General features: G+C 37.1%; 3 protein-coding genes across 4 annotated transcripts in view; 1 reads left to right on the top strand and 2 right to left on the bottom strand.

The window, feature by feature from the left end:
- The window catches only part of LOC120426621 (SH3 and multiple ankyrin repeat domains protein 2-like), a 55,871-nt gene extending 43,471 nt beyond the window's left edge, over positions 1 to 12,400 (top strand). For both annotated transcript variants that reach the window (XM_039591414.2, XM_039591413.2), the window contains exons 4-7: positions 17 to 218; positions 4,814 to 6,139; positions 6,201 to 6,637; positions 9,967 to 12,400. In XM_039591414.2, the coding sequence (XP_039447348.1) occupies positions 17 to 218; positions 4,814 to 6,139; positions 6,201 to 6,637; positions 9,967 to 10,732 (2,731 nt within the window). In that variant the 3' untranslated portion in view covers positions 10,733 to 12,400. The remainder of the gene's footprint in view (positions 1 to 16; positions 219 to 4,813; positions 6,140 to 6,200; positions 6,638 to 9,966) is intronic.
- Positions 12,401 to 16,214: 3,814 nt separating this feature from the next.
- Positions 16,215 to 25,833, bottom strand: part of LOC120426611 (cholesterol transporter ABCA5-like) — a 35,207-nt gene continuing 25,588 nt past the window's right edge. Inside the window, exons 10-12 of the mRNA XM_039591405.2 lie at positions 24,014 to 24,690; positions 23,579 to 23,955; positions 16,215 to 16,847 (exon numbers count right to left, since the gene is read on the bottom strand). Coding sequence (XP_039447339.1) covers positions 16,741 to 16,847; positions 23,579 to 23,955; positions 24,014 to 24,690 — 1,161 coding nt within the window. The 3' untranslated portion in view covers positions 16,215 to 16,740. The remainder of the gene's footprint in view (positions 16,848 to 23,578; positions 23,956 to 24,013; positions 24,691 to 25,833) is intronic.
- Positions 19,560 to 20,713, bottom strand: LOC120426612 (chymotrypsin-like elastase family member 2A). The gene is made up of 2 exons (XM_039591406.2): positions 20,242 to 20,713; positions 19,560 to 20,181 (listed from the first exon to the last, which is right to left on the bottom strand). Exons 1-2 carry the CDS (start codon positions 20,604 to 20,606, stop codon positions 19,581 to 19,583), a joined length of 966 nt encoding a protein of 321 aa, XP_039447340.1. The 5' UTR covers positions 20,607 to 20,713; the 3' UTR covers positions 19,560 to 19,580.

The raw sequence follows: 25,833 nt of genomic DNA on the forward strand, positions 1-25,833 counted from the left end.
ATTCTTGTAATTTCAGGACCACCGGAGAACCGCGGACCGTGGTGCTGCACCGGGCCAAGCGTGGCTTTGGGTTCATCCTGCGCGGGGCCAAGGCGTCGTCCCCGTTGATGCAGCTGAAGCCGTCGGCGCGCTGTCCGGCGCTGCAGTATCTGGACGATGTCGACCCGGGCGGGGTGGCCGACATGGCCGGGCTGAAGCCGGGCGATTTCTTGCTTGCCGTGAGTACAAAATTTTGATATGATTTTTTATATTGATTTAAAATTTGTATAATTTAAACCTAAATTCGCCCTTTAAATGTATGTATTGTTGCAAATATTCGTGTATATTTTAACTTAGAATAACTAGAATTTTAAAACACTTAAAACTTGAACGGAAATTTCGTGACGATAAATAAAAAAATAGGCATAAAATCACATATTAAATGCATTGCATTTCATGTTTGCATATACAGTCCACCATTGATTATTAGAAGGCCTTGGAAAATTTCACTACAGATAATCGAATCTTAAAGCTTAAGTATAACTCCAAAGATGAGTGATTTAGGTTTTTTTCAAATCCAAGATTGCATAATTTAATAGGCAATAAATGTTTCAAAATTAACTAGGGGAACAGCATCTAATTCCAGCGAGCCCCTAATGTTGCCATATCAGCACTTTGACATTCAATTACAGCTCATTAAAAGCGTTTTCAACTGATATCGAGTGATAAATAGGTCAATAAGAAGTGAGCAAGCAAGTTTCTATCAGAAGTTTTGCAAAATTAGTTGTTTAAATAGTGAAAATCAGCTATTTGGATGGAGTTAGGAGCGAGTGCTTAACCTGCCAAACATACGAAAATTTCCCTTGGAATGGGTTCGCCGAACTCAAATTTGTGATTAAAGGCTAGTATGGAGATCGGAAGGAAAGGGGTCAAGAAACAGCTTTACGAACAGCAGAACAAAGGAGAAGGAGCCTTTGCTTGGGGCTTTTCTTCACCCTCTCTGGCTTGCTTTCGCTGCTGCTGCTGCCCATTTGAAATTTTTCTTGACCGGTTCCTTCCGATGTGCATACACCGCTTAAGGGGTTACATACATGTAGAAAATCACAAAATTTCATATTACAGAAATTTATTAAATCAACTCAAAAGATGATTTTCAATCACTCCTGAAAGTTCCATGAAGCTATTTTATGATTAAAGTAAGTTACAGACGATTTAAGCTGAAAATTATGCCAAGCGCAAAGCGAACGAACCGAGTTGATTTACGGGTGCCACGATATCTCGAGATGGGACGGACCAAATTGGCTGAAATTTTGGGTGAAGGCTCCCAAGACATATCCCGTGTGCATGACGAAGCCTGATTTAGAAATTTTGAATTTAAAAAAAATACAAAAATCAAAAACTTACGATTTTTAATATGAAAAACATAAAAATATTTTTAACTTTTATAAAAATAAACTTTTTGAAAATCAGCCTTCGTCATGCACACAGGACCGGTTTAACGAGGCTTCACCAAAAATTTTAGCCGATTTGGTCAAGGCTGTGTTGAGGTATCGTGGCACTCTTTTTTGAAAATGCTAACTTCATATAGCTGTATCTCGGCAATGATACAACCAAATGTCTTCAAATTTAATTCGTTATTAGTTGAAAATGCATATTTTAATGTACTGAAAACAGATTTAAAAAAGTTTAAGTTTGTGCTCAAACCAACCTCTGACATGTTTGCTGATTTACATGTATGTAACCCCTTAAAGCAAAAAAATAAAAAATACTTTTTTTTTCAAACCTTCGGATAATCGAGTCTAAACTGTATTGAATTTCAAAAGATTTAAAAAATATAAACTTAAATTGACATTCATTTATGAAAAAACAATGCTGTGGACATAACCAGACCAAAGTTGCATGCAATATGTACATTTTATATGAGAATTTTCTTCAAATTGAGCCTTTTTGCCTTCCTTAACTTCCCAGGTAAGGCTATAATCTTGAACTGAAACTAAACTTTTTTTAAAAAAAAGCTGGGAGACCCACCTTCATGTATACCTATCGACTCATAAGTGAAAACTGAACAAATGTCTCTGTGTGTGTGTGTATGTTTGTGAGCAAAAATCTTGCCAAGGTTTCTCAGTGATATTTATGTACTTTTTTGGAGTCTAATCTCACTTATCTACTTGTAAACAATGTCCAGATCCATCATCCCACCTTTCGTTGGATAGGTAATCTAGAAACCTTCCAAACGAGTCTAAAACTGGCAACCCTGTTTCTGAAGAATTAATAATTCAGATGACAAATATTTCCGGATCAATTTTTAGTTTCTAGTGAGGAAGGCATCAACCACATAGGTGGATTAAATTAGTTTTTAAGATTTTTTTTATATTTTTTATCTGGCTCAAACTTTGTGGGTTCCTTCCGTACCTATTCCCAAAAAATCCATTTCGCATCATCAGTTTATTCATATCACTTTCCATACAAATTTGTCAGCTGTCCGTACAAAAACGGTATGTGACAATAAGGTACTAACGCCCTATGTAAATTTTCATGTACAACTGTAAAAAACACGATTAAAAACCATTTCTGATCACTTTTTTTTTCATTCTAATGCAAAAAAATTGACAAGACAACATTTTTTCGATGTAAACTATTGTCCCCGAGCTGTCAAGTAGGAACTTTTCTGTCAAGAAGGGCCGCGAAGTTAATTTTCAAAATTGATTTAAAAATCCATTTTAAATCCTTTGCAATCGTTCAAAGGGTCATTGTACTCAGAAAGTTAAGCTTTATCGTTGTGAACAATAATATCTCAAATTTAAGCTAAATTTTAGGACCTAATTCAAAAATCTGTATCTTCTGAAGCATTTTTTTTATCGATTGGTATCTTCGAAAAAGTTGCAGGATAAAGATTGTTGAAATTATGATCTTTCTTGATTTATTTTTAATTTCTGAAATTTATAAAAACTTGTCAGTTACAAATTTCTGAAATTCTAAAAAAAAATCAAGAAAAATTGTAATAAATTGTCAGTCGTAATTTGTCGATGATAGATCGATAGATTGAATCTCGATCGTGAGACGGGATATTAAAATCGAGTGCAAAAATCACATATTTTTATGTAAATTTTGAAAAAAAAAAACGCTTGCTTGCCATTTTCTCAGTGTTGCCCTGTGTTGCCCAATATGGTCCGATTTTCAATGCTTAAAAATGATAATTTTTTGAAATTTTCGGCTCTTTCCACTAAAAATAATTTTGTAATTTTATTATCAAGAATATTTATTGAAAGGTATAAAACATCTATTTTTGACACTTTGAAATGTTAAGGATAATTTTCTCTGTATCTGCTTTATCTCGGAAAACCAGTAGAGCAATCCAAAAGAATATTGTGGAAAATTTGCTCAGTTTTTCGAAAACATATCTGATCATTATTGCACTCGATCTTAATTTCTCGACTCACGATCGAAATATTACGAATTTTATTTGACAACGGTAACGGTCGACTTGTTTTGAAATGTTTCAAAGTTTAAAAAAATCTAAAATTCCAAAAATTTAAAAATTCCAAAATTCTAATATCTATATCAGCAATTCCATTCGAAAAGAGCCTAAACCGAAAAAAAATTCCTCCGATCGGGTTCAAAATGTTTCTGGGGATACCGAACATAATTAGACCCGTATTTTTTTTTGTGGCAATTTGGCAATTTTCGTAATTTTTAGCAAAAAAAAACATTTTTCAGAAAATAATAACTCCACGCCGTTTCAACCGATTTTAGCTGTCTTGGACGCTAATGAAAGGTGATAAGCTGGTCTTTCTAGGAAAAACCTAATTCAAAATTAAAAAAATAGAAATTCAAAAATACATCAAAATTTAGAAATTCAAAAATTTTATATTTAAAATTGAAAAATCTAAGATTGGAAAAAAATTAAATGTGAAAAATTAAATTGTATGGAAAAATTCTAAATTGAATATTCATTATGTGAATAAAAATACAGTAGTTGTTCGGTAACTTGACGTTGTTTAACTAGGCTGCTTTTTAACTGGGCGCTCGATAACTGGGCCGTAGCCCAGTTAAAAATCAGACAAACGTCAAAAAACCAAAACAAACCGAAATTACCGAGGGGTTGCAAAAATCATGTTCAATAAATAAAATAACTTTTTTCAAACTTTTATTTAATTTCAAGTCACAATTAAAGATGTATGAAAAGTAAGCATTGCAAATAAATTTGATTAACTTTTATTTTTATATTTCATCAGGAAAATATTATGCATCGGTGTTTCCTTTGTTATTTTTTGTTCAGCCCAGTTAGCGAGCAGCATTCGGTGACTGGGCTACGTTCTCAGCCCAGTTACCGAACAAGTACTGTATTTGTATTTTTATTATTTTTTTTAATATTTCTGAACGCTTGAAATTTTTGAAATTAAAATTTCTTAAATTTTTGATAGTTTATTTTTTTATTTTAAGGTTCTTTTAATTTTTGACATTTGAATTTTTTTTAATTTGTTCAATACATTATTTTTGATATTGACAAAGAACTTTCTTTTAAAACTATGTTTTATTTCTTAATAACGCAAGAGAATCCGTTCAGTCCCCTAAAATAGCAAACCAATAATATAGTTGTTTTTTTTTTCTGAAAGCCCTGATCATAACTTACAAATATGCTGATTCTATAGATAGGTACCCAAGTTACAGATTTTCGAATATTATAATGACCATATTGTATGACCAGCTCAAAAAATAGTATGGACAAAGTTTCATTCAACAAAAAAAAAACACATTGTTTAAAAAAAAAAATGCGAATTTCGCATTAGTTTTGTAACAATTGTTTCAATGGTTTTTTCTTTCTAACCCCCAGATCAACAACGAAGACGTCACGTGTGCCTCGCACGAGCACGTGGTCGACCTGATCCGCAACTCGGGCTCGCTCGTGTCGATGACGGTGGTCACGCTGCCGCACAATCTGGTCAACTCGATGCTGGACGCGGCCACGGCCATGTCCAGCACTCACCAGCAGGCGGACACCGGCAGTCAGCACTCGAGCGGATCCGGCATGAGCACGCCCGTTTCCTGCTCGGCCGCGGCAGCTCGCCAGTGTTCGACGCTGCCCCGGCGGATGAACGGGGGGCCGGCGAGTTTGGCGGGCTGCAAGATGCCGGCACCGATGCCACCGCGGCGAGATCCAAAGACAACCCTTAGCGTAGGACGAGCACGTGCCAAATCGATGGTCGCCGGGTTGGAGGGTGGCGGCGAGAAGGACGATGATGAGGGGATGGGATCGGGCCATGGCAAGTCAACGTCGGTGGAATCACTGCATCAGCAGTTGTTGCTGCAGCAACAGTCGCAGTCGGCGATCAGCACTCCGACGCAGGGCGGTCCGGGGACGCCGGTGCAACCGCGGACGGCGAGCATCAAGTCACGGCCAACGTCTAGTCGAATAACGGCCGCCGAGTTGGAGGAGCTGTTCCAGCGGCAGCAGGGCGTGGACGCGAATCGATGTTCGATGCTGATGTCCAGCTCGCGGTTCCAGAGTGGGTTCGATAGTGGTGCGGCGACGCCGCCGACCTCCCCCCAGAAGGGACCAATTGTGTACGCGAGCGTGGCCGAAATGAAGCGCAAAAAGTCGTCCAAGATTGGCACGCTCAAGGGTCGACCCATTCCGATTCCGCAGGTCGGATCCGATCTGAAGCGCATCTTCCACAGCACGCCGGATCTCGCGGGGATCTCGGCCGGATCGATGGCCTCGGAGCTCAACAGCAGCGCCGGAACGTTGACGCCGTCGGCCAGCTGGTTCAACACCGTCGGCCACAAGGGCCACCGATCTCAAGACGACATGTACAGCCTTCATATGTCGCTGCAAAGACTGAACCTTCCCCCGCCGAACCATCCGCCACCGCCACCCCCCGTCGGCCAGGTCGTCAAGGTGGAAATCTCCCGCGGGTCCGAGTACGAATGTCTCACCGCGCTTCAGAAGCACATCCAGGCCAAGGCCAAACAGCAGCAGTCCAAAATGCTCGACTCCGAAGTCATGTCCAGCTTCAAGCCGGCCTCGAACGCCAAACTGTACGCGTCCCCCCAGGACATCCGGAACGTGGGCTACCGAACGACGAGTGTCACATCCGCAACGAGCAGCAGCAGTAGTGGAAACAGCAGCAACAGCGGCAACAGCAGTACCACCACAGAGGTAAGCCCCGAATACCCCCTTCCGAAACCCCACACTAATCCAAAAACCCCCGTTCAAACAGGTCCGCAAATCGTCCTCAATCCGGTCGACCGCGTCGAGCACGACGACCGGTGGCAGCGCCATCAACGTCACAACGGTCACAATCGGCGGCGGAGCCGCGACAGCGACCATCACCAACTCCACCAACAACAATTCCGGAGGTGGTGGCAGCAATCCGTACGCCCAACCGGGTCGGCCCGCGGTCATGCAACAGGCTGCACAACCCCAGCAGCAGTACAAAAATCCACCCGGGGCGCCACCCCTTCCGGATCCGGACTACAGCTTGAGCGATGAGTCGGACACCGAAGAGGACAACTCGGTGCGGATGGTGCGGGCGAACCTGAAGAAGGTTAACGGGGCGGATGGAGCGACGGGGACGATGGCGAATAGCGTGGGTGGGAAAGGGGCAACGGTGAATCCGGGGATGGCGGCTGAGACGAGCGGAAACAGCAACACAAGGTGAGTTTAATTTGAGATTTTTTTCATATTATTGAAGAATTTGTCAAACATTTGGTTTTTTTCTGTGAATAGATAAATAAATTGAATTAAAAAAAAATGTCAAGGTGAACAATGTTGAGGATATATTCTAAGAAGCTTTATAAAAGCCTATCTGAACATAGCATAGCAAATCAGAATTTAATGACATCGTGCTTCTAATGTTGCGATATCAGAACTTTGACGTTCAATCACAGCAGAAAATATTTGTTTATGATTTTTCAGAATGTTTTACGTAACATATCCAAAAATGGTGAATTCGCATTCGCATGGAGATGGTGATCTTAGCGGGTTGCAGTAACATATCTAAAAATGGTGAATATCCATTAACAAAAAAAAAGGTGAATATCCATTAACAGGAGTCTGAGTTATAATTTTTTGTAACAAAAAAAATAATCTGATTCCCGTATAAAAATCGATCCAAAAGTACCACGCTTCTCCATCGAAATGAATTTCCCGTACATTTCGCTGGATACACATTGTACCTTATGGAAAGGACACAAGCAATTGTGTTTGGCAAGGTACTCCTAGGCAAAATTTGGGGCCAAATAAGAGCACTTTTGATCTCGATGTCACTGATATTAGGCCATTGCAGACGCCTTCAAAAAATGGCCCAAAAAATCAAGGGCAAAAATATATTTCTTGCTGCAAATCAAATTTTTAATTGAATTTAAAAAATAACATTTTTTATTTCAAAATTGTACAATTAATTGGGAAATTTAAAGTAACATTTTATTAGGTTTACATTTGTATTTTTAATCAACTTAAAACTTTTTACAGATTTTGATTTTTAGGAGCACAGACCGGAAAAAGACAAAAAAATGAGTTTTTTTAATAATTTCATTGATATTTTGCAAATTGTTGGTAGTACCATAACTGTAATAATGTAAAAAGCGATTTGTGATACTTTTTGCTTCACAATTTCAAAAGAAGGGTGTCAAATTTGATTTTGTGTTTGTGCAGGTATGCAGTATTTTTTGTAATGTCCCAGACTATGCCTCAACGCATTTTTCAATAATTTAAATGACATTTGTATCGCTCTATAACAAAAAATGTGAAATTCAAGCAAAAAATAAAAAAAATAATTAAAATTAAATAGAATAAACCAAGCACTATCAGAAAGTAAGATATGAATGCCATGAAAGTGGTAAAATGTCTATAATAAAAAAAAATATCAGAAAGTAAAAAAAGCAAAATAAAGTACTAAATGAACCAGGAAAAAAAATAAAAAAAAGCCCAAAACAGGAATTTTTTAGATACTTTTTTCTCGACCTTCTCCGATTTCAATGAAACTTTGTAGACATGTTATCCTAGGCATATATAAGCCATTTTTGTGTATATGGAGCCAGTTACAGTCGATAATGACAATTGAGAAGGGCGTAAGTGTTTTGAATATTTTTGTATTTCGTAATTTAAATATTGCTGTATCTCGATGCCGTTGCATCGTATCAAAAAGTGGTCAAAGACAAACTTGTAGGAAAATTTGACGGGCTTTCCGAAAAAAAATACACTGAAAGAAAATAACACCCCACTTTCATGAGTTTTTTTTTTTTTATTTTTAAATGTAAAAGTCAAATTTGAAGGTGAGCCCTCGATTTTTTTTCGTTTAATTTTTTGTGAAAATAGCCTAAGATGTTTCAAAAAGACTTACGAAAAATGCAGGATGTAGCAGCTTACCTAAAAAAATACAAAAATCATTTACTGAAAATGTTTTTTTTTTTTTCATAAGTGCTCTAAACATCAAAATTTTCTAAAACCGAACACGAGAGTCAATTTTTAAGACAATTTTAACATAAAAGTCTCCATATTGACCATTGTTCTAAGTCCAAACTTTCAAACAAAGCAAAATGTATGAGTCTGACGTTTCTGCATACAAATGCAGGCAAAATGCGAGCGAGTTTGTTCGTCACAGTCTAATACCCCCTTAACTGCCCTTGTTCGCAAAATTGTCACAAATGCATTTTCTGCAAATTGAGATAAAAAACTTCAAAGTTTGAAAAAATATTTATCAATTTTAAATTAACAATCATTTCACCAGAAACTTATTCAACAGGGATCTCACACATGCTGTTCTGTATGCTTTTGGAAAGTTTGTATTAATAATTGTCTTGATTATTGCTTTCGGTTTAAAAAAAATGCAGGATGGGTCTTCTTGCGTGAACATTTTCTTGGATTGGTGGACTTTTTTTACAAGAAAACCAAAAACAGAAAAAAGTTCCCTATAACTCAATTTGGTATTGGTGAGATATATGACTGATTTTGTTATTGTTTTCTTATTGTTAGCTTATTACAAAATGTTAATATTATTGCATGGTTTCAATTAAATATTACACATTTTCAAATGCTGAATAAAATCATCAAACATTGGCTGACGGCTTACAAATGTTGTTCAACAATTGAAAAAATAATAATAAAATTTTACAGAGGCCTGGCAAAAATATCCAGGTGAGCAAATAACCAAAATGTTTGAAAGTTCTAGCAATATAAAACAACACTAAAACATTTAGAACTTTTCAAAAGTGGTAAAGAAATTCACATAGTTCTGTTGTGTTGTGTTGTGTTGTGGAAAATTGGTTAAAAAATGTTCATAGTTAAAGTAAAATTCAACAATAAAAAATAATAACAATGAATGGTTATGAATGATGTTGTTGGGGGCTTCGGTGATAAAAACACTGGGGACTTGTTTTCTCACTTTTTACTAGTAGTAGTAATTTGAGTAACTCAAAACTTTCTAATAACTATTTACAAAGCGCGACGTGTCTTCTGGAGATTTTTTTTTTAAAAAAAAGGGTCTCATAAACTTTTTTTTTTAGTTCTAGCCCGTTGAAAAATACTCAAATTTTCGTAAATTATGCGCGAGTCAAACGATACCGATATTTAAACTGATTTTCACAACATTACAATTATTGGCTTGAAACACACAAATTTTCATAAAATACCATATATAATAAAAATACTGTAATTTTTATAAATTGCATAATGCGTGTCAAATGAAGATAAATCTTAAATTGATCCTCATTAACTTTAAAGAAAAAAGTTTAGTGTAAAACTTAAAATTAGTAAAATATACCGTATTTTTAGAAAGTTTTCATGTTTTTAATATTTGCAATATGGGTGTCAAATCGCGCACTTAACAGTTTTTGCACAACACTAGGTATTTTGGTTTGTGTTTTAAAAATGTCACGAAATTTAAATTTAATTTTATTAAAAACACTCAACACTAATTTGCAAAATGAGTGAATCTTGAATGGATTTTCACTAAATTAAAACATCTTATTCTTCTTCTTTTCCAGCGGTAGCAGTTCCGGCTCCAGCTCGATCCCGCACTCCTTCTCCGTCGAGGAGATCCAGAAGATCCGCACCAAGCTCAAGTCGTCCAAGTCCTACCCCAACGACTTCCTGCGACAGCAAAACGCCCAGCAGCAGCAGCAACAACAACAGGAAAACGCCGACCGCGACCGCCAGGACGACGCCGGCGACAACAGCTCTTCGGGCGTGAGCAGCGACCAGGAGGTGACGGTCACGTGCAACGAGGTGCCCAAACCGATGGCCCTGCTGGAGCAGAAAAAGATGGCGGTGATGATTACGCCGGCGAAGGTGCCGGTCCAGCTGCCGGAGGTTCGCAGTGACGAGGACGATGGCGACCAGAGTCCGAGTCCGCCGGCGACGGGCTTCCAGCGGCACAACTCGTTGACGCGGAAGCAGGCGGCCACGATTGCGGCCCAGCGGGCGAAGGCGGCTGCCGCGCAGAACATTCAGCAGCGGCACGCGGTCACGCTGGCCACGTTGCCACCGCCGATCGAGGCGGATTCGGACGAGGGGGATGGAGGGGCGGCAGCGGTGCTGCCACCGCCGGCGGAATTTAGCGATTCGGTTGGGGGGTGTTCGCAGCCGCATGGAGGGGGAGGGGTTCATCATCACCACCACCATGGGCATGGGCATCATGGTGGGGGTGGGGGAGCGGGGGCTGGTCAGTACGTCACCGGACACAATCCCAACTGCAAGCGGGTCCGCATCGTGGGCGCCGTCCCAAAGGTCAATCGGCTAAACAGCCAATAAGCGACGGATAGACTAAAAGAAAAACTATACATTTAGATAGACACGATTAATAGCACCACACACACAAACACACTCAGTCTAACAAGCATTTTAAAGGTTAGAATTTAATAAGGTTAGCGGAAGCAGCAACTAGAGCGCGATCGTTTCGTCTTGTAAAGGAACCTTTTTAAACTGGCCTACGGAACCGAATAACTAGAAAAAAAGAAGCTTGTTTCATTCGAAAAAAATGCTTAACTCCATCAAACGTTTAGAGAAAATCGAAACTATAAAAAAAACACTTTCGTGCAATATCCAATTCGGTTCGTTATCAGCTGACAAAAGTGTGTGAAGAAAAAACAAGCTCAAATCGTTTAGCCAAAAAAAAGAGAGAAAAAAAATCATTCGACGGTGAAAGTTGGTGAATTCCAGATGTAATATTTTTTCAGTGTAGACGAAAAGCGCGCGCGCGCGTCGAAAACGTCCTTTCAAGTGCTGTTCGCCATCCAAGTAAGCACGTGAACCATTTGAGAATTCGATTTCAAAATAGGCGCGCGCGCAGCTCGCGTCGTCGCATGCTACGATGATTTTGTTCGGTGGTAAGAAGTAATAGCAACAAGCCTCTTTGGTTTTTGATTAAGTGTCCTTTCCTTTTTTTTTAGTTTGGATAAATGTGTATAGAATATATTCATTAAACATTTCGTTTAGAGGATTAGCAGAACTTTACTTGGTTGTAAGATTTATTTTTTTGCTCTTTTCTTTCGATGATTTTAAAACGGCACGGAAAACTGTATAAATTTAGCACCTTTTGAGCGACAAGTTTTAACCCTCACGTGCGCACGTGCATTATATAAAGAATCACTTCAAACTTTCTGTCTTTAATTAATTACATTAATTAACAAGTCAACAGATAAGTGGACGAGATGAGCGAATCCCCAACCTGCAGCAAGCAGTCTGAGGAAGATGAGCGAGATGTTTGGAGGAAGGTCAATGTTTAAGTATACTCTACACTTAGTTGTAACTCACAAACACTGTTGTACATTTTATTTTCGCGCCCCTTCCCTTGTTTGCATAACACAAACCCGTTCTTTTGTAATATTTAGTGTTTAAATTCCTTTATACAAAAAACACATACACCACTAGGAGAGGAAACTGAAGAAAAATAGCAGAGAAGACAAAAAGACACCGATTCCCCTTCCCTTGAAAAACTACCGAATAAAGCAATGCGTGAATTAAACAACATTTGTAAACATATATTTTTATACGTTTACGCACCTTATAAAAAAAGCGAGGGAAGAGAATAACCGAAGCGAATACATTTTAGACAACAACAAAACAAGTAAACTTATTAAGCACCTCACGTTTCCCCCCAAACAAGTAAAAACGCATTACAAAAAAAAAGCAAAACAAAAATATCTCATCGTCGTATATAAACAAACAAACAAAATATGTAATGAAACAAAAGTGTACCGACAAATTACGATGGCCATTTAAACGTAAACGCGTAACGAAAGCGAAATTTTACTATTGACAAGAAGAAATTGAATGAAAAAAGTGAATAAGAAATATTAGAGCAAACGCAAATTATGCCGCCACCAATACAAAAAAAAAACAAACACGAATAAAGCAAATCTGTCCGCGCTAAAATCAAGCACACACACAAAGAGAAAAAAAAAGAAGTCTAGCAAAACATTTTAAGCAGCAAGCATAACAACCCCCACACGGAAGTCATTGCGATTTGAAATCTCAGAAAAACAGAACACGTACTAAAACAAACAAAACAAAAAAAACATACGCGCCCACACAATGCAACGCAATAGAAGCCTTTAGACAGAAACTCACAAAACGAAACTACAGTTTGCAAAACATGATTAGAAAGCATGATAACGTACTCCAAGAAATAAAAAAAAACAGACAGACTACAATCACACATACACGGAAAAAAACGCATACATACCGAACCACAAACATACATCTTCCCCCCTTTGGCAGAACAACAAAATTACAAGGGGAATGATAAAAAAAAACATACGCGTAAAAAAAGAAAGAACAGTAAAAACAACAATTTTGAATCCACAAGCGTCATTTTCAGCATGAATCAATATGATATTAAAGTAAAATGCTATAATTATAATAATGAAATAAAATAATAATAAAACAAATAAGAATGTGTTGTTTATTTGAAAGAAACCTTCCGCATCGAAAATTGAAACTGCGATTTTTTGTGATTAACTCACGGTGGGTAAGAAGGGGATTATTATGCAACTGGCATGCACCTCGGAAATTTCTTCTGGAGGTTGTAGGGGGGACTATTCTGAGTCAGAAAAATCGATTCCCAAAATATTCTGTCGGTGAAAACTGGTTTTATCTCGATTTGAAGTTAAAAAACCTAATATATCACAGAAAACCTCAAAAATACGTCTAAAATCACGGTCTAACTCTGAACAAAGATGCACATTTTCATCAAGATATCAATTCTTAGTTCCCAAAATATATTCCTGACATAGTACACATAGTTTACCAAAACATGCACAAGGATCTGTCCTACATGCCAATGATGTTGAAAATAAACGCTTCAGTGGCCAAAATGACTAAAAATCTACATCTTTGAAAAAAAAAAATTACGGGTTAAAGCTTATTAAAAATTCAAGTGCAAAAAGCATGCTCCTGTTGAGTTCAATTCAGCTCATATTTGGGATTTCAGCTCAGTATGCCCTCCGTAACAAGCCCCAGAATGAGTACCAAAATGTAATTTCTGTTACATCCTACTGAGTATGATCGTAGTAGCTGTTAATAACTGAAATGAGTTAAATATCGAATTTTGAAAATTGGCAGCAATTTTCCCACTAAAATAGACATAACTTTACTGAAAATGGATAAAATTTTATTCTTTTTTCTGCAAACTTGTTCTTCATTTTGTTTGCAACAATGCTACAACATTAGTTTTTGAATTCAGACATGACAGTTTATTTACCAGAGCAAATTGAAAATATTTTTTTAGAAATAACACTATTTTACACCTCCTGATGACGCTGGGACTCAAGTAATGGATCGATTTAAGGTGTACTATGTCAGGAATATATTTTGGGAACTAAGAATTGATATCTTGATGAAAATGTGCATCTTTGTCCAGAGTTTGACCGTGATTTTAGACGTATTTTTGAGGTTTCCGGTGATATATTAGGTTTTTTAACTTCAAATCGAGATAAAACCAGTTTTCACCGACAGAATATTTTGGGAATCGATTTTTCTGACTCAGAATAGTCCCCCCAACAACCTCCCGAAGGAATTTCCGAGGTGCATGCAAGTTGCATAATAATCCCCTTCTTACCCACCGTGAACTGTCCTAAAATTTGTGCTTAAAAAACAGCTGATTTTTTTAAGTTTCCGAAACTGCATGAATAAAAAAAGTGATCCACAATAGGTTTCAATGCTATTAATGGCGAAAAAAAATAAAAAAAATGGCTATTTGAAAAATAGCCTGGGGCTTTTTAGGGCCCTATTGAAATACAGAACAAATACAATCCAAACACGATTATACGAACCCTCAATTTTCCGATGTTTCGATTATCCGAAGGTTTGTATGGGATTCATATTTTTTTTTCTTACTTTAACATCAAATTTAAGGTACCACTAAAGCCGAAATCTGGTCAATTTTCATAATTTTTGCCAACACTTCCAAAAAATGTCGCGCAACATAAATTGATGTTGCAAGGTAACCAGTCAATAAAATTCGAATTCTGAAAATGTAAACCAAATTTGAACAGTTGATTTCCAATTAAATTACCAAATGATTTTTTAAATATTTCGTCACCACCATTTTGGCCGCCATCTTTGATCTAAAAATTCTAAATCATTTTAGCATTGTTTAATGTGTTTGTTCAAATATTACGTCCAGAGATTTTCGGGATTTCAGAACCGAAGTGATTTTTTTCCTAGGCTTCGTTTAATCGAGTCTGGACTGCATTGAGATTTCGTTTTTGAATCCCGCAAAGTCGTTTAATCCACCCGACACATACCGACTATCCGCCCGATATAAACCGACATAGACGGTGCATTGCATAAAAGATCGTTTTTATATGCGGTGCACCATGGAAAAATTACTAACTTAATGGCGGCTTGCATCTCCCCGTACTATGAGCATCTCTTTTATTTGATACTTTTGCACAGATAAGGGGACTGCGAGCAAAGCGTAATTATGTTTGAAAAAAAGTTTTCAAATTTTTGTTCGATTTTTTGTTGGTCTAAAAACGTAACTTTTCAAAACAATATATACAGCTTATAGGCTCAAGCTTCAAACAAATCGAAATTTGATTAACTGACAAAGAAAAATAAAATTAGGAAAAGTATTAAACAGGCGTCACTCACAAATAACATACCATTTTTGAAAAAAAAATTGACGGCCCCTTTTAGATTTTTTTCCATGCAAAATTCAATAATTTGAACATATTAAAAATCTGGTAAGAAATCAAAACCATATCAAGCTTTCTAACAAAAAAAAAGTTTTCCACACAGTTGTGATTGTGTTCGTAATTCAAACCTTCTTCCTCATAAAAAAAAATCCAATTTTAAGTTATCGGATCGATATTTGCTAAAACTTATCAAATCGATGTCTCTGTTCTCTCTTATGCTAACTAGATAGGAAAACCAGCAAGCTTAGTACAAGAGAGCACCGAAGCATCGAAATATTGAATTGAATTTATCGATCCGAACACCGCCTAATCAATTATTTGTAGTGTAGATGATTGTATGTTAAAATATGAAAAAATATATCAAAATTTTCTCAAATTTATGACATTATTGCATTAGAATCACAAAAAACAGTAGGCGATCATGAAATCAAATCCAGAAATTTTTGAGAAAGTCCCTTTAATTTTACGAAATTGGGCATAATTTTGCATTTATTGAACCATAACTGATAATTTTGTTATGCAAACTTTTCTCTACAATCTTTTTTTTTTCGAAAATGTTTTAAAATGTTATGATGTAATTTGACAGGCTTAATGTTCTCGAAAAAATAAACTGTGAATGATACTGTGAGTGACATTGTGTCTGATAGGTGATTTTAGGATGAGGAGTGAACAACAATTGAACGTTTCTTTCTTGTATTACAAACCAAACACAAACAAGTTTTTTTGATTTTTATTTCACAATTTTATTTTGAACAATTTTTGCCTTCTTTTACCTTCTTCTTGTAAGTTGTATCAAGTTTTTTTCCCCCGGTCTTTCTGCCTCCCATTCTCAGTATTAACTATCGGTTTTTGGGTATCTAAATTACCACATTTTTAGCAATCTTTTTTTTTATTCGCTGATCGTAATAAATCACAGATGTAAATCAAATTTTCATAATTTTTTGTTTTTTGTTTTTATCCTTTGCCAAACTTGTTTTTTTGTTGGTGTAATCATGGGTTCCTTTTTTGCGCTAAATTTGTTATAATTTCGTATCTTTGGAATTTTGGGCTTCGTTTTTACGTAGTTCCTGTTTGTTTGTGTGAGTATTTTGTCACTGGTTCTGCTTTTCTTTGAGTGGCTTCTGTATTCTTGTGTGGTTGTTTTTTTTGTCTTATTGTAATTTCACTTTTTCATTATTCTCATGTCTATAATTAATAGTAAGTTATTAGGATTAATTACTTTAGCTTTGGGTTGGGTTTCCTTCTCTTTCTCTTCTATGGCGCACTTTACTTTGCATGCTTCTCTTTCTCTTTGTAAGATGCTTTAAATTTAATTATTAAATAATTTTACATTTGTTTGCAATTAAATCTTACGTTACGCGTTTAGATATTAGCTTACGGGTGACTTTTTTTGGTTTTCTGTCTTATTTTGCCTAGTTTTTTTTTTGGATTCACTTTATTTTACTTTACCTTCTTTATATAATTTACAACACAAACAAAGCACTCTCACTCGTTCGTCCGTCCGTCCGTTCGTCCGCTCTCGCTCTCTCACGTGCTTAATAATCGCGTCACCGGTACGTTTCTGCTGTCCAGCGCAACGACGAGGTCCCCGGTCCTTGCACCGGCCCCGGCCGCCGGACACTACTGCACGCTGGACGGCTCCTCGTCATAATGGGCGAATTTTAGAAAAACTTGCTCCAGCGTGGTCTGGCTGAACGAGTACTCCTCGATGTCGAGTTCGGTTTTGGCTGGAAAAAAAAGAGATGTTTTGTGTAATATTATGCATTTGGCACTAGAACTCAACCCATTTCGAAGTTTAATCTTCGCGATTAACATAACGCAGTAGGCCTGGCCAGTGAGACGAGGCTTGTTGGGATTAATCTACCAAGTTTTCTCTGGCATGCGACAATTCGGTCCTTAAATTAAGCTTAAATTTGAGATATTTACATTAAAGCTTATTTTTCTGAGTACAATGACCCTTTGAACGACCGCAAAGGATTTAAAAAAGTTTTTTAATTAAATTTTAAAAAATAACTTCGCGGCCCTACTTGACAGCTCGTTCCAAGGGGGCTATAGTTGATCCATCTAAAAAATGTTGTCTTGTCAATTTTTTTTTTGCATTAAAATGATAAAAAATATCACAAATGGTTTATAATCGTGTTTTTTACCATTGTAAATAAAAAAATTACATAGGGCTTTAGGACCCTATTCTAGATTACTTTAAAAAAACAACCAATGCCCCATGGGTTTCCTATCTACATAGGGCCATTTGAAAAAGTAACCACGTGAACACTTTTTTGGATATCTCAAAGATACCATGCGTCTCCTCCGATCGAACTGTTGACTCTGGAGACGCATTGTAGTTAAACATTTTACCCAAATTGGGTATTAAAGTTTTTTTTTTTTATTATTTCAAAACATTTAAAAAAGGGAATTGAAAGATGTTTACCTCTAGAACGGGGACTTTTTTTATGCAACTCAAAATGTTATTTAAAATATGCTTACATGAAACAATTCAAAACTTTTACGTTAGGTAAAAAAAATAATAAAAAAAATGACAAGCAAAGGTTTGATATAGAAGGGTTAATAAATACATGTTTTGATAGCAGACCATTTTAAGGATTTGTTATATAAGGATAACATAAATAAATTATGGATGTCACATGGAAGAACAAGGGTGACGCAGCAAAATTGAAAAATATTAGAAAGTAAATGAATCACAAACTCTAAAATATGGAAACACATAAATTTAGAAACTCGGAAATAAAGAAATTCATAAAATAAAAATATTAAAAAAAACTAATACTTTTAAGAAGCTTAAAAAAATAAAATCAGGTATTTGAGAAATTTAAAATGCAAATATTTATATCAGAAAAATTAAAAATAATAAATCACAAATTCAAAGCTTAAAAAAATCAAATAATTAAAAATCAAGTAATTCAAAATGTTTAAAATTTAAAAAAAACCTAATTTCAAAAATTCAAAATAAAAAAAATCAAATATTTTGAATTCGAAATTAAAAAAATCAAAAGTTTGAATATTTAAGAGTTCAGAACATAAAAAATTCAAAATCTACAGTCAAAAAATTCATATAAATTACAATTTGAGAAAAAGTAAAATTTAAAAATTTTGTAAACAAAAAAATTTAAAAACTCAAGTATAAAAAATAGAAACAGTTTGTACTCTATTATCCAAAGACCTCTTCAAAATTTCTAATCTTTAAATCTTCTTAATATGCATTTCTATCCTAGAATATGGGGCCCCACTACAATTACTTTTCAACACGAAAGAGAAGAGAGAGCTTGCAGAAAAGTACGGGAACGGTTTTTCTGCAACTTCAGCCTCTCTCATTGCAGAAGTTTCGCCTGAGAGAAAAGTTACTTTTGTTGCAGAAAAGTACGGGAACGCTCTGCTGCCGATTTCGTGCAGAATTGTGCAGTACGGGAATAGACCTAATATTTCGCGTTACGTAATAAAATAATGCATTCCAACAGCACAGTAAAAAAAATCATGGTAAAATTTCATCTAAAAAGGAGTACATCTTTTATGTCAGAAAAAAGCTTTAATTTTACCTCTAATAATGTGTAAATTTACATCTGGCAGACGCTAGGAAAAAATATCTGTAATCCCAAAAAAATATCAAACCGGCGATAGTTAAATCTAGCTTACTAAATCCGCGCCCAAACTCGCACGGCCATCTCGCCGCTGTGAAAACTGGATGATCAAAGCCGATGTAGCTCTATGTACCGTATATGCAGTAAATACAGTATACAATGTACGGAGCACATAGAGGTACATTGGCTTTGATAGTCCAGTTTTCACAGCGGCGAGATGGCCGTGCGGGATGGGGCGCGGACTTAGTAAGCTAGATATAACTATCGCCGGTTTGATATTTTTTCGGGATTACATATAGTTTTTCCTAGCGTCTGCCAGATGTAAATTTACACATTATTAGAGGTAAAATTAAAGCTTTTTTCTGACTTAAAAGATGTACTCCTTTTTAGATGAAATTTTACCATGATTTTTTTTACTGTGAGACGGAATGTGAAGGTCATGATCAGTGTTGAAAATCTGGCGACAATGATTAATTTTGCGATTAATCGATGCCTGTTACACCCCACGAATAAGACTGCTGAGAATAGTCTTTATTCTCAAATTGCCACGACTAGCTGTCATTCGTCAAGAGTGCTGTCGATGATTGTAACAACCCATGACTGCTGGCAGTAAAGGGGCAAGATTGGATCTTGATCGCAGCAAGTTGATGACTAAACCCAATCATTCAAATTTTTATTCGTCTCTGCCACACCCAGCGATCAAGTGGCAATCAGGAACAACGAGATCAAAGCAAACTCAGAGGGCCTTTCTTCAGGCAATCATTATTCGCTCGAAGAGATTTTTTTTCAACCTTGGTCATGATTATCGATTTATTATTTTCAATGAATACAGAATAACAATCAAACCAAATAATATTAAACTGAACATCAAGGTTTGATAGTGTCCAAAATCCACTGCATGTAGTGCGCAATCCTGACGAACCTCTCCGGCTTACTACAGTACGAAATCCCCGTCTGAATTCCTTGCGCAATGTAGCGATTGCTTGTCTTCTCAACCACCTGCACCACCGTCCCCGGTTGATAATCGTTGCATCGCGGGCTTCGGCTCGGATCCGCCACGTTCCGCACACAAACGATCGCTTCCGTCACATTCTTCTCGTCCGCATCGCCGTACGGATAGCGGTCCATTTCTTCCTGACACTCCTGCCGGGGAATCAAATCGAGCATCGCTCGCTGCAGAAACTTGGCATCTTTGCCGGACTCCTTCCAACCGGTCAGGATGTAGCTGGGGTAGATGCGATCGCGCTGTTCCGGACTCGTCGGAAGACACGCCGCCTCGATGTGGTTTCGGCGACCGATGTACGCCGCAACGGAAAGCCTGGCCAGCGCTAGTTGGTCCTTTTGGGTGTGTTCCGATACGGGGATGATTTGAACAGGGTCGAGGCAGAAGTGCGGCTCCTGGTCACGTGGTTCACAGTCCCGGGTCAGGTCGGTTCGGTAGTCTCCGAGCGTTACGGAAACGTCGTCGCTGAATTGGAGGATATTTGCTTAAATTCTGCTAGATTAGTGGGACAAGCGTGTAACTTACTTCCAATCGACGCAGTTTGTCGTCAGGACGTAGTTCTTGTTGATCAGCAGTCCATTGCACGGTACGTACTCGGGGTTTTGGAACGGATGCCGCAGCTGTACCATCCACGGATATTGCATAATGATGGGCTTTCTGTCCTCGGCATATCCAAACATGTACTCATTTTTACCACAATTTTCCTGGTTGATCAGCTGAATGTTGGGATGCGTTTCGATTGGACCTAACGCAGCCTCAGCCTCATTCCCATTGGCAGCAGAGGTCACGCACAGTAAAACAAACGCCGCAAGACATATTGACTGATAACGGAGCGGCATCGCGGAGGTGATGCAGTGGTCACGGTTGCAACTGAACTGTATTGAGTGCATTTCAGCAAGTAGGTTTTATGAAGTCAGAGAGCTTTTGCGGTAAAACAAGTTCTGCTTGGGATGTTTGATTAGCTGGGGAAAGCCTTGATCTTTATCATCTCTTACGGTGGTGAACCGTTTCTTGATGAATAATTGGAAATAGGAAAAGAAACTCGGGGTTTAAACAATCTTTTTCGAGAACTAAGCTTTTTTCAACATTGTACAAAATTTAAATACCTTTCGTCATCAAAAATTTCTAAGTGAATTTTTGATAACTGAGAAAATCGTCCACAATTATAATTTTGGATTTAGAACTTAGGACAAATTGTTGAAACTATTAATCCGTTTTCCCCTAAAAAGAAAAAACTTTGTGAAATTTCCAAACTTTCGAATAAAAATGATATTAAAATTTCGAAATCTTTATGAACATTTCTAAATGGCTAAAAACACAAGTTTTGATCAATTTGAAAATAAATTAAACATTGTTTTTTTAAATTATACAAATATTTAATTTTTTAAGATTGAGAAGGCTTAAAAAAGCTCCCAAAAATTCAATTTTCCCAAATCCGTATTTTTTAACTATTGCATTTATTTTTTTTAGATGTTTTAGAGAACAAATAATTGAAACTTTTGAGCCATAGAAAAGTACGACCAAAAATGTTACTGCCAGAGACAGAATGATATCAAAAAATCTATTTCGCTTGCGAACTTTCTTCGCCCGCGAAAGAGAGAGAAGGCAAATCATGCAAAAGAATATCGCTCCAGAGCTTTCAAAGAAATACAATCAGTCGAAGATGTTTTGTGATTTCTAGTTTAAAAAGGCTTTTTGGTTGACTCAGTGATTCAATTGAATTTGAGACGATTCGGTCAAGATTAAAGGGTTACATACATGTAGAAAATCCCAAAATTTCATATTACAGAAAATTTACTAAATTCACTAAAAAGATGATTTACAATCACTCCTGAAAGTTTCATGAAGATATTTCGTGACTGAACTGAGTAAGAGACGATGTAAGTTCACAATTTTGTCATGCGCAAAGCTAACTGTCAAACTTTGTGAACGTTTTTCTCTTAACGCCGAGTTGATTTACGGGTGCCACGATATCTCGAGATTGGATGGATTGGTCCAATTTGGATTGGCTGAAATTTGGGGTGGAGACTCTCAAGACATATTCCGTTTGCATAACGAAGTCCGATTTTGAAATTTTGCTATATTAAAAAATAAAAAAAATCAGAGGCGATTTTTTATATGAAAAACATAAAAATATTTTTATCTTTTTTTAAAATAAACTTTTTGAAAATCAGCCTTCGTCATGCACACGGGACCGGTTTAACGAGTCTTCACCAAAATTTTGAGCCGATTTGGTCAAAGCAGTGTTGAGATATCGTGGCACCCGTTTTTCGAAACTGCTAACTTAAAATAGCTATACTGCCGCTCTAATCGAGTCCATCCCACATGTAAAAACAGCATGGCAAGAAAAACTCATGTCAAATTTGTCCCGCCCATAAGGGTACTTGTTAGAATTTCACGAAAAAGTGAATTTTCTCCGGCTTTCTAGAACAAAGTACTGCATTTTATTGGTTTTTGCCTTCCTCACCTCAGTGAGGAAAGGCTATAAAATCACTCGAAAAATGAACTTTTTAAACAGGCCTCGTAGACCCACCTTCACGTATACATATCGACTCAGAATCAAATTCTGAGCAAATGTCTGTGTGTGTGGATGGACGTAGATTTTTTTTTCTCACTCACTTTTCTTGGAACTGACTTGACCGATTTTGTCCGGGTCTGTGTTTTTAGATTCGTCTTCAGCTCCCATTAGTCATATTTTCATACCATTATGTTTAGTAAAGTAGTTCAAAAGTTATGCTAAAAAAACGATTTTTGTAAGATTGTAAAAAGGGTGGTTTTCGTAAGAAAAGCCGTCATGCTATACATTTTTAGAAAGGTATTTGAAAGACCTTTCCATTCGAGCCTAAAACTTAGAAGATCTGATAACCCTATCAAAAGTTATAAGCACTTTAGTATTATTTATACCCTTTCTGGATGCCGGATCTCAAATATTTTTAAGTAAGTGATGTCCGGATCCATCATGTGACCTATCTAAAGTTGGATAATTGAAAGTCCTTTTAAATTAGCCTAAAACTTAGAAGATCTGATTACCCTATCAAAACTTATGAGCACTGAAGTGCTGTTTATGAACTTTTTGGATTCCAGATCTCAGATGTTTTGACGATAATGATCTTCGAATCCATCATGCGACCTGCTTTGAGTTGGTTAATTGAAAGACCTTTCAAATGAGCCTGAAACATCGCTGATCTGATAACCCTATCAAAAGTTATGACTAATTACGTGTTTTGTACACTTTTCTGAAGCTATATCTCAAATGTGTGGATTGAAATGATGCCGTGATCGAATATGTGACCCGTAATTGAATGGATATTTGAAGAATTGATCGAATGGGCCATAACTTAATTGTGAGAAAGGCATCAACCACCTAATGGTGGATTAAGCAACGTTTTCTTATAGCTTACATGATTTCGAACCAAACTGCATCATTAGTTCAAAATGAAGAAATTACATATGGGACGGACTAGATTCGAGCGGCAGTATATCTCGGCAATGGTACCGTAAACTGGGGTCAATCGGGACACATGGGGCGAATTGGGACAGCAGTTTTAACCATGTTAGAGCACAATATTTTAATTTTTCTGGTTGGTTTTGGTTAGAACAGACTCTAGCCAACAAGATGTGTACATCCATTTTCAAATTTAAAAGCTTTAAGTGCTCTAAAAACTGCTGTCCCTATTCAGACTGTAGTCCCGATTCACCCCAGATTACGGTACATCCAAATGTCTTCATATTTATTTTGTTGATAGATGAAAATGTATATTTTAAAGCCCTGCAAAAAGATTTAAATGTGTGCTCATACCAACCTCTGAAATTTTAGACGATTTACATGTATGTAACCCCTTAAGCAAATTGTTTCACTCACCTTTCTCGAGCCGCGAGAAGCACTCCGCCAGCGAGCTGACCGCCTGCTGGGGCACCGAGTACACCAGCCGGTCGGCGAAGCTCTCCTCCAGGGTGGCACTCGGGAACAGGTCAGTCACAAAGTTGCGCAGCGCCATCGACCGGTTGTCGATGCAGTTGGCGATGACGGGCGTCGACGCGGACGTGGCCGCCGCCGTCACGTGGTGTTGGTCCACCTGCTGGTGATCCTGCAGCTGCAGCTGCTCCTGACTGCTGCTCTCCGGCGCGCACTCACCGACGGGCGTCTCGCTGTACACGTTCTCCACGTGCTTCAGCTTGATCTCGAGCGTGTACCCGGCCCCGTACAGGTTCTTCAGGTGCTGCGTCGAACCAAGGCACCTACGGAGAAATTTCAGTGTTAAAAAGGGTCCTTGTCTAATGAGGTTATGATACTCACCTCAACTCGCCCTTGACCATGATGCCGACGCGGGAACAGAGCGCGTCCGCTTCCTCCATCGAGTGCGTCGTCAGCATGGCGCACCGCTTGCCGTGGAAGCTGGCCAGTATCGTGTCCCACAGGAATCGCTTCGACTTGGGATCCATACCGGTGGACGGTTCATCAAGGAGGACGACCTTGGGCGCCCCGACCATGGCCATGGCGTAGCTCAGCTTACGGCGCGTTCCCCCGGAACAGTGCTGCGTCTGTTTGTTGGCATGCTCGGTGATGTGCAGCCCCGTCAGGTAGGTCGTCACCAGCCGGTTCAGATCCTTCCGCGTAACGCCCCGAATGCACGCGTACAGCTCCAGATGTTCCCGCACCGTAATGTTCTTCCACAGGGCGTCATGCTGCGGACAATAGCCGAGCGTCTTGAACGCATCGTCCTGGTTGATGGTAATACTGTGCCCGGCCACCCGAACCGTCCCCCTCGTGGGCGCCGTCTCACCCGTCATGATCTTCATGGTGGTGGTCTTGCCGGCACCGTTGTGACCGAGCAGTCCAAGCACCTCACCGGATTCTACTGCAAACGACAGACTTCGCACGGACACCTTCTTGCGCGGTGGTTCGTCGTCCGAACAGCAACAGCAGGAACCGTTCCCGCAGAGCGACTCCTGGGAGAACTCCTTGCGTAAACTCTGCAAAAAGAAGTGAGAATAAAAATTCTGATTATTGCAATTTTAAGAATTATAAAAATACCGTCCGCAGGGGGGTGACATTAGGTCTGGGCGGCTGTCTCCCTACTGACGATATTATTTTTTTTTTAATTCAAGGGATTTTATGGATTTTTTAAAATAATTTCTAGGAATTTGAGCGTCATCGGAATCTGATATTGTATGACATTTTTAATTAAAAAAATACAAATCACAAAGTTAAAGAAACTGTATGAATTTATTTTTTTGTAGAAAGTAGAAGTGATTACATTTGAGAGTTTTTAGAAGCAAAAGTAAATTTACTAATTATTTAAATTTGATTCAAACATCTACGTGATGTAGAAATTTTAAGCAGTTGTATATTTAAATAACATAAATTTTATTTAAAGATTTCAAGAATTGAACAATTTAAGGAATTTTACGAAACATAGGGATTTTAAAAATTGAACACAGAATTGATTCACAGTTTTAGGAATTCTAGGAATTTCAAGAGTTTCAAGAATTTCAAGACATTCAAGAAATTTAAGAATTTTAAGAAATTTAAAAAATCAATAATTTCCAGAATTTTAAGAATTTGAAGAATATTTATAAATTTAATAATGTAAAAAAAACGTTTTTCTAAGAATTTCATACATTTTCAGAATTTAAAAAAAATATGTTTTTTTTTAATTTCAAGAATTTTAAAATTTTTAATTTTTTTTAAAAATTTAAGAAATTAAAAAAAAATTAAGAATTTTAAGAAATTCAAAAAATTTAAGAAGTTAACCAAATTCAAAAATTAAAAAAAAAATGATAAATATCATAAATTTCATGAATTTTTTAAATTTCATAAATTTCATAAATTTCTTAAATTTCTTAAATTTCTTAAATTTCTTAAATTTCTTAAATTTCTTAAATTTCTTAAATTTCATAAATTTCATAAATTTCATAAATTTCATAGATTTCATAAATTTCATAAATTTCATAAATTTCATAAATTTCATAAATTTCATAAGTTTTATAAATTTCATAAATTTTATAAATTTTATAAATTTTATAAATTTCATAAATTTCATAAATTTCATAAAATTTATAAATTTCATAAATTTCATAAATTTCATAAATTTCATAAATTTCATAAATTTCATA

Source organism: Culex pipiens, chromosome 2 (genome assembly GCF_016801865.2).
Source record: "Culex pipiens pallens isolate TS chromosome 2, TS_CPP_V2, whole genome shotgun sequence".
NCBI classification, from domain to species: domain Eukaryota; kingdom Metazoa; phylum Arthropoda; class Insecta; order Diptera; family Culicidae; genus Culex; species Culex pipiens.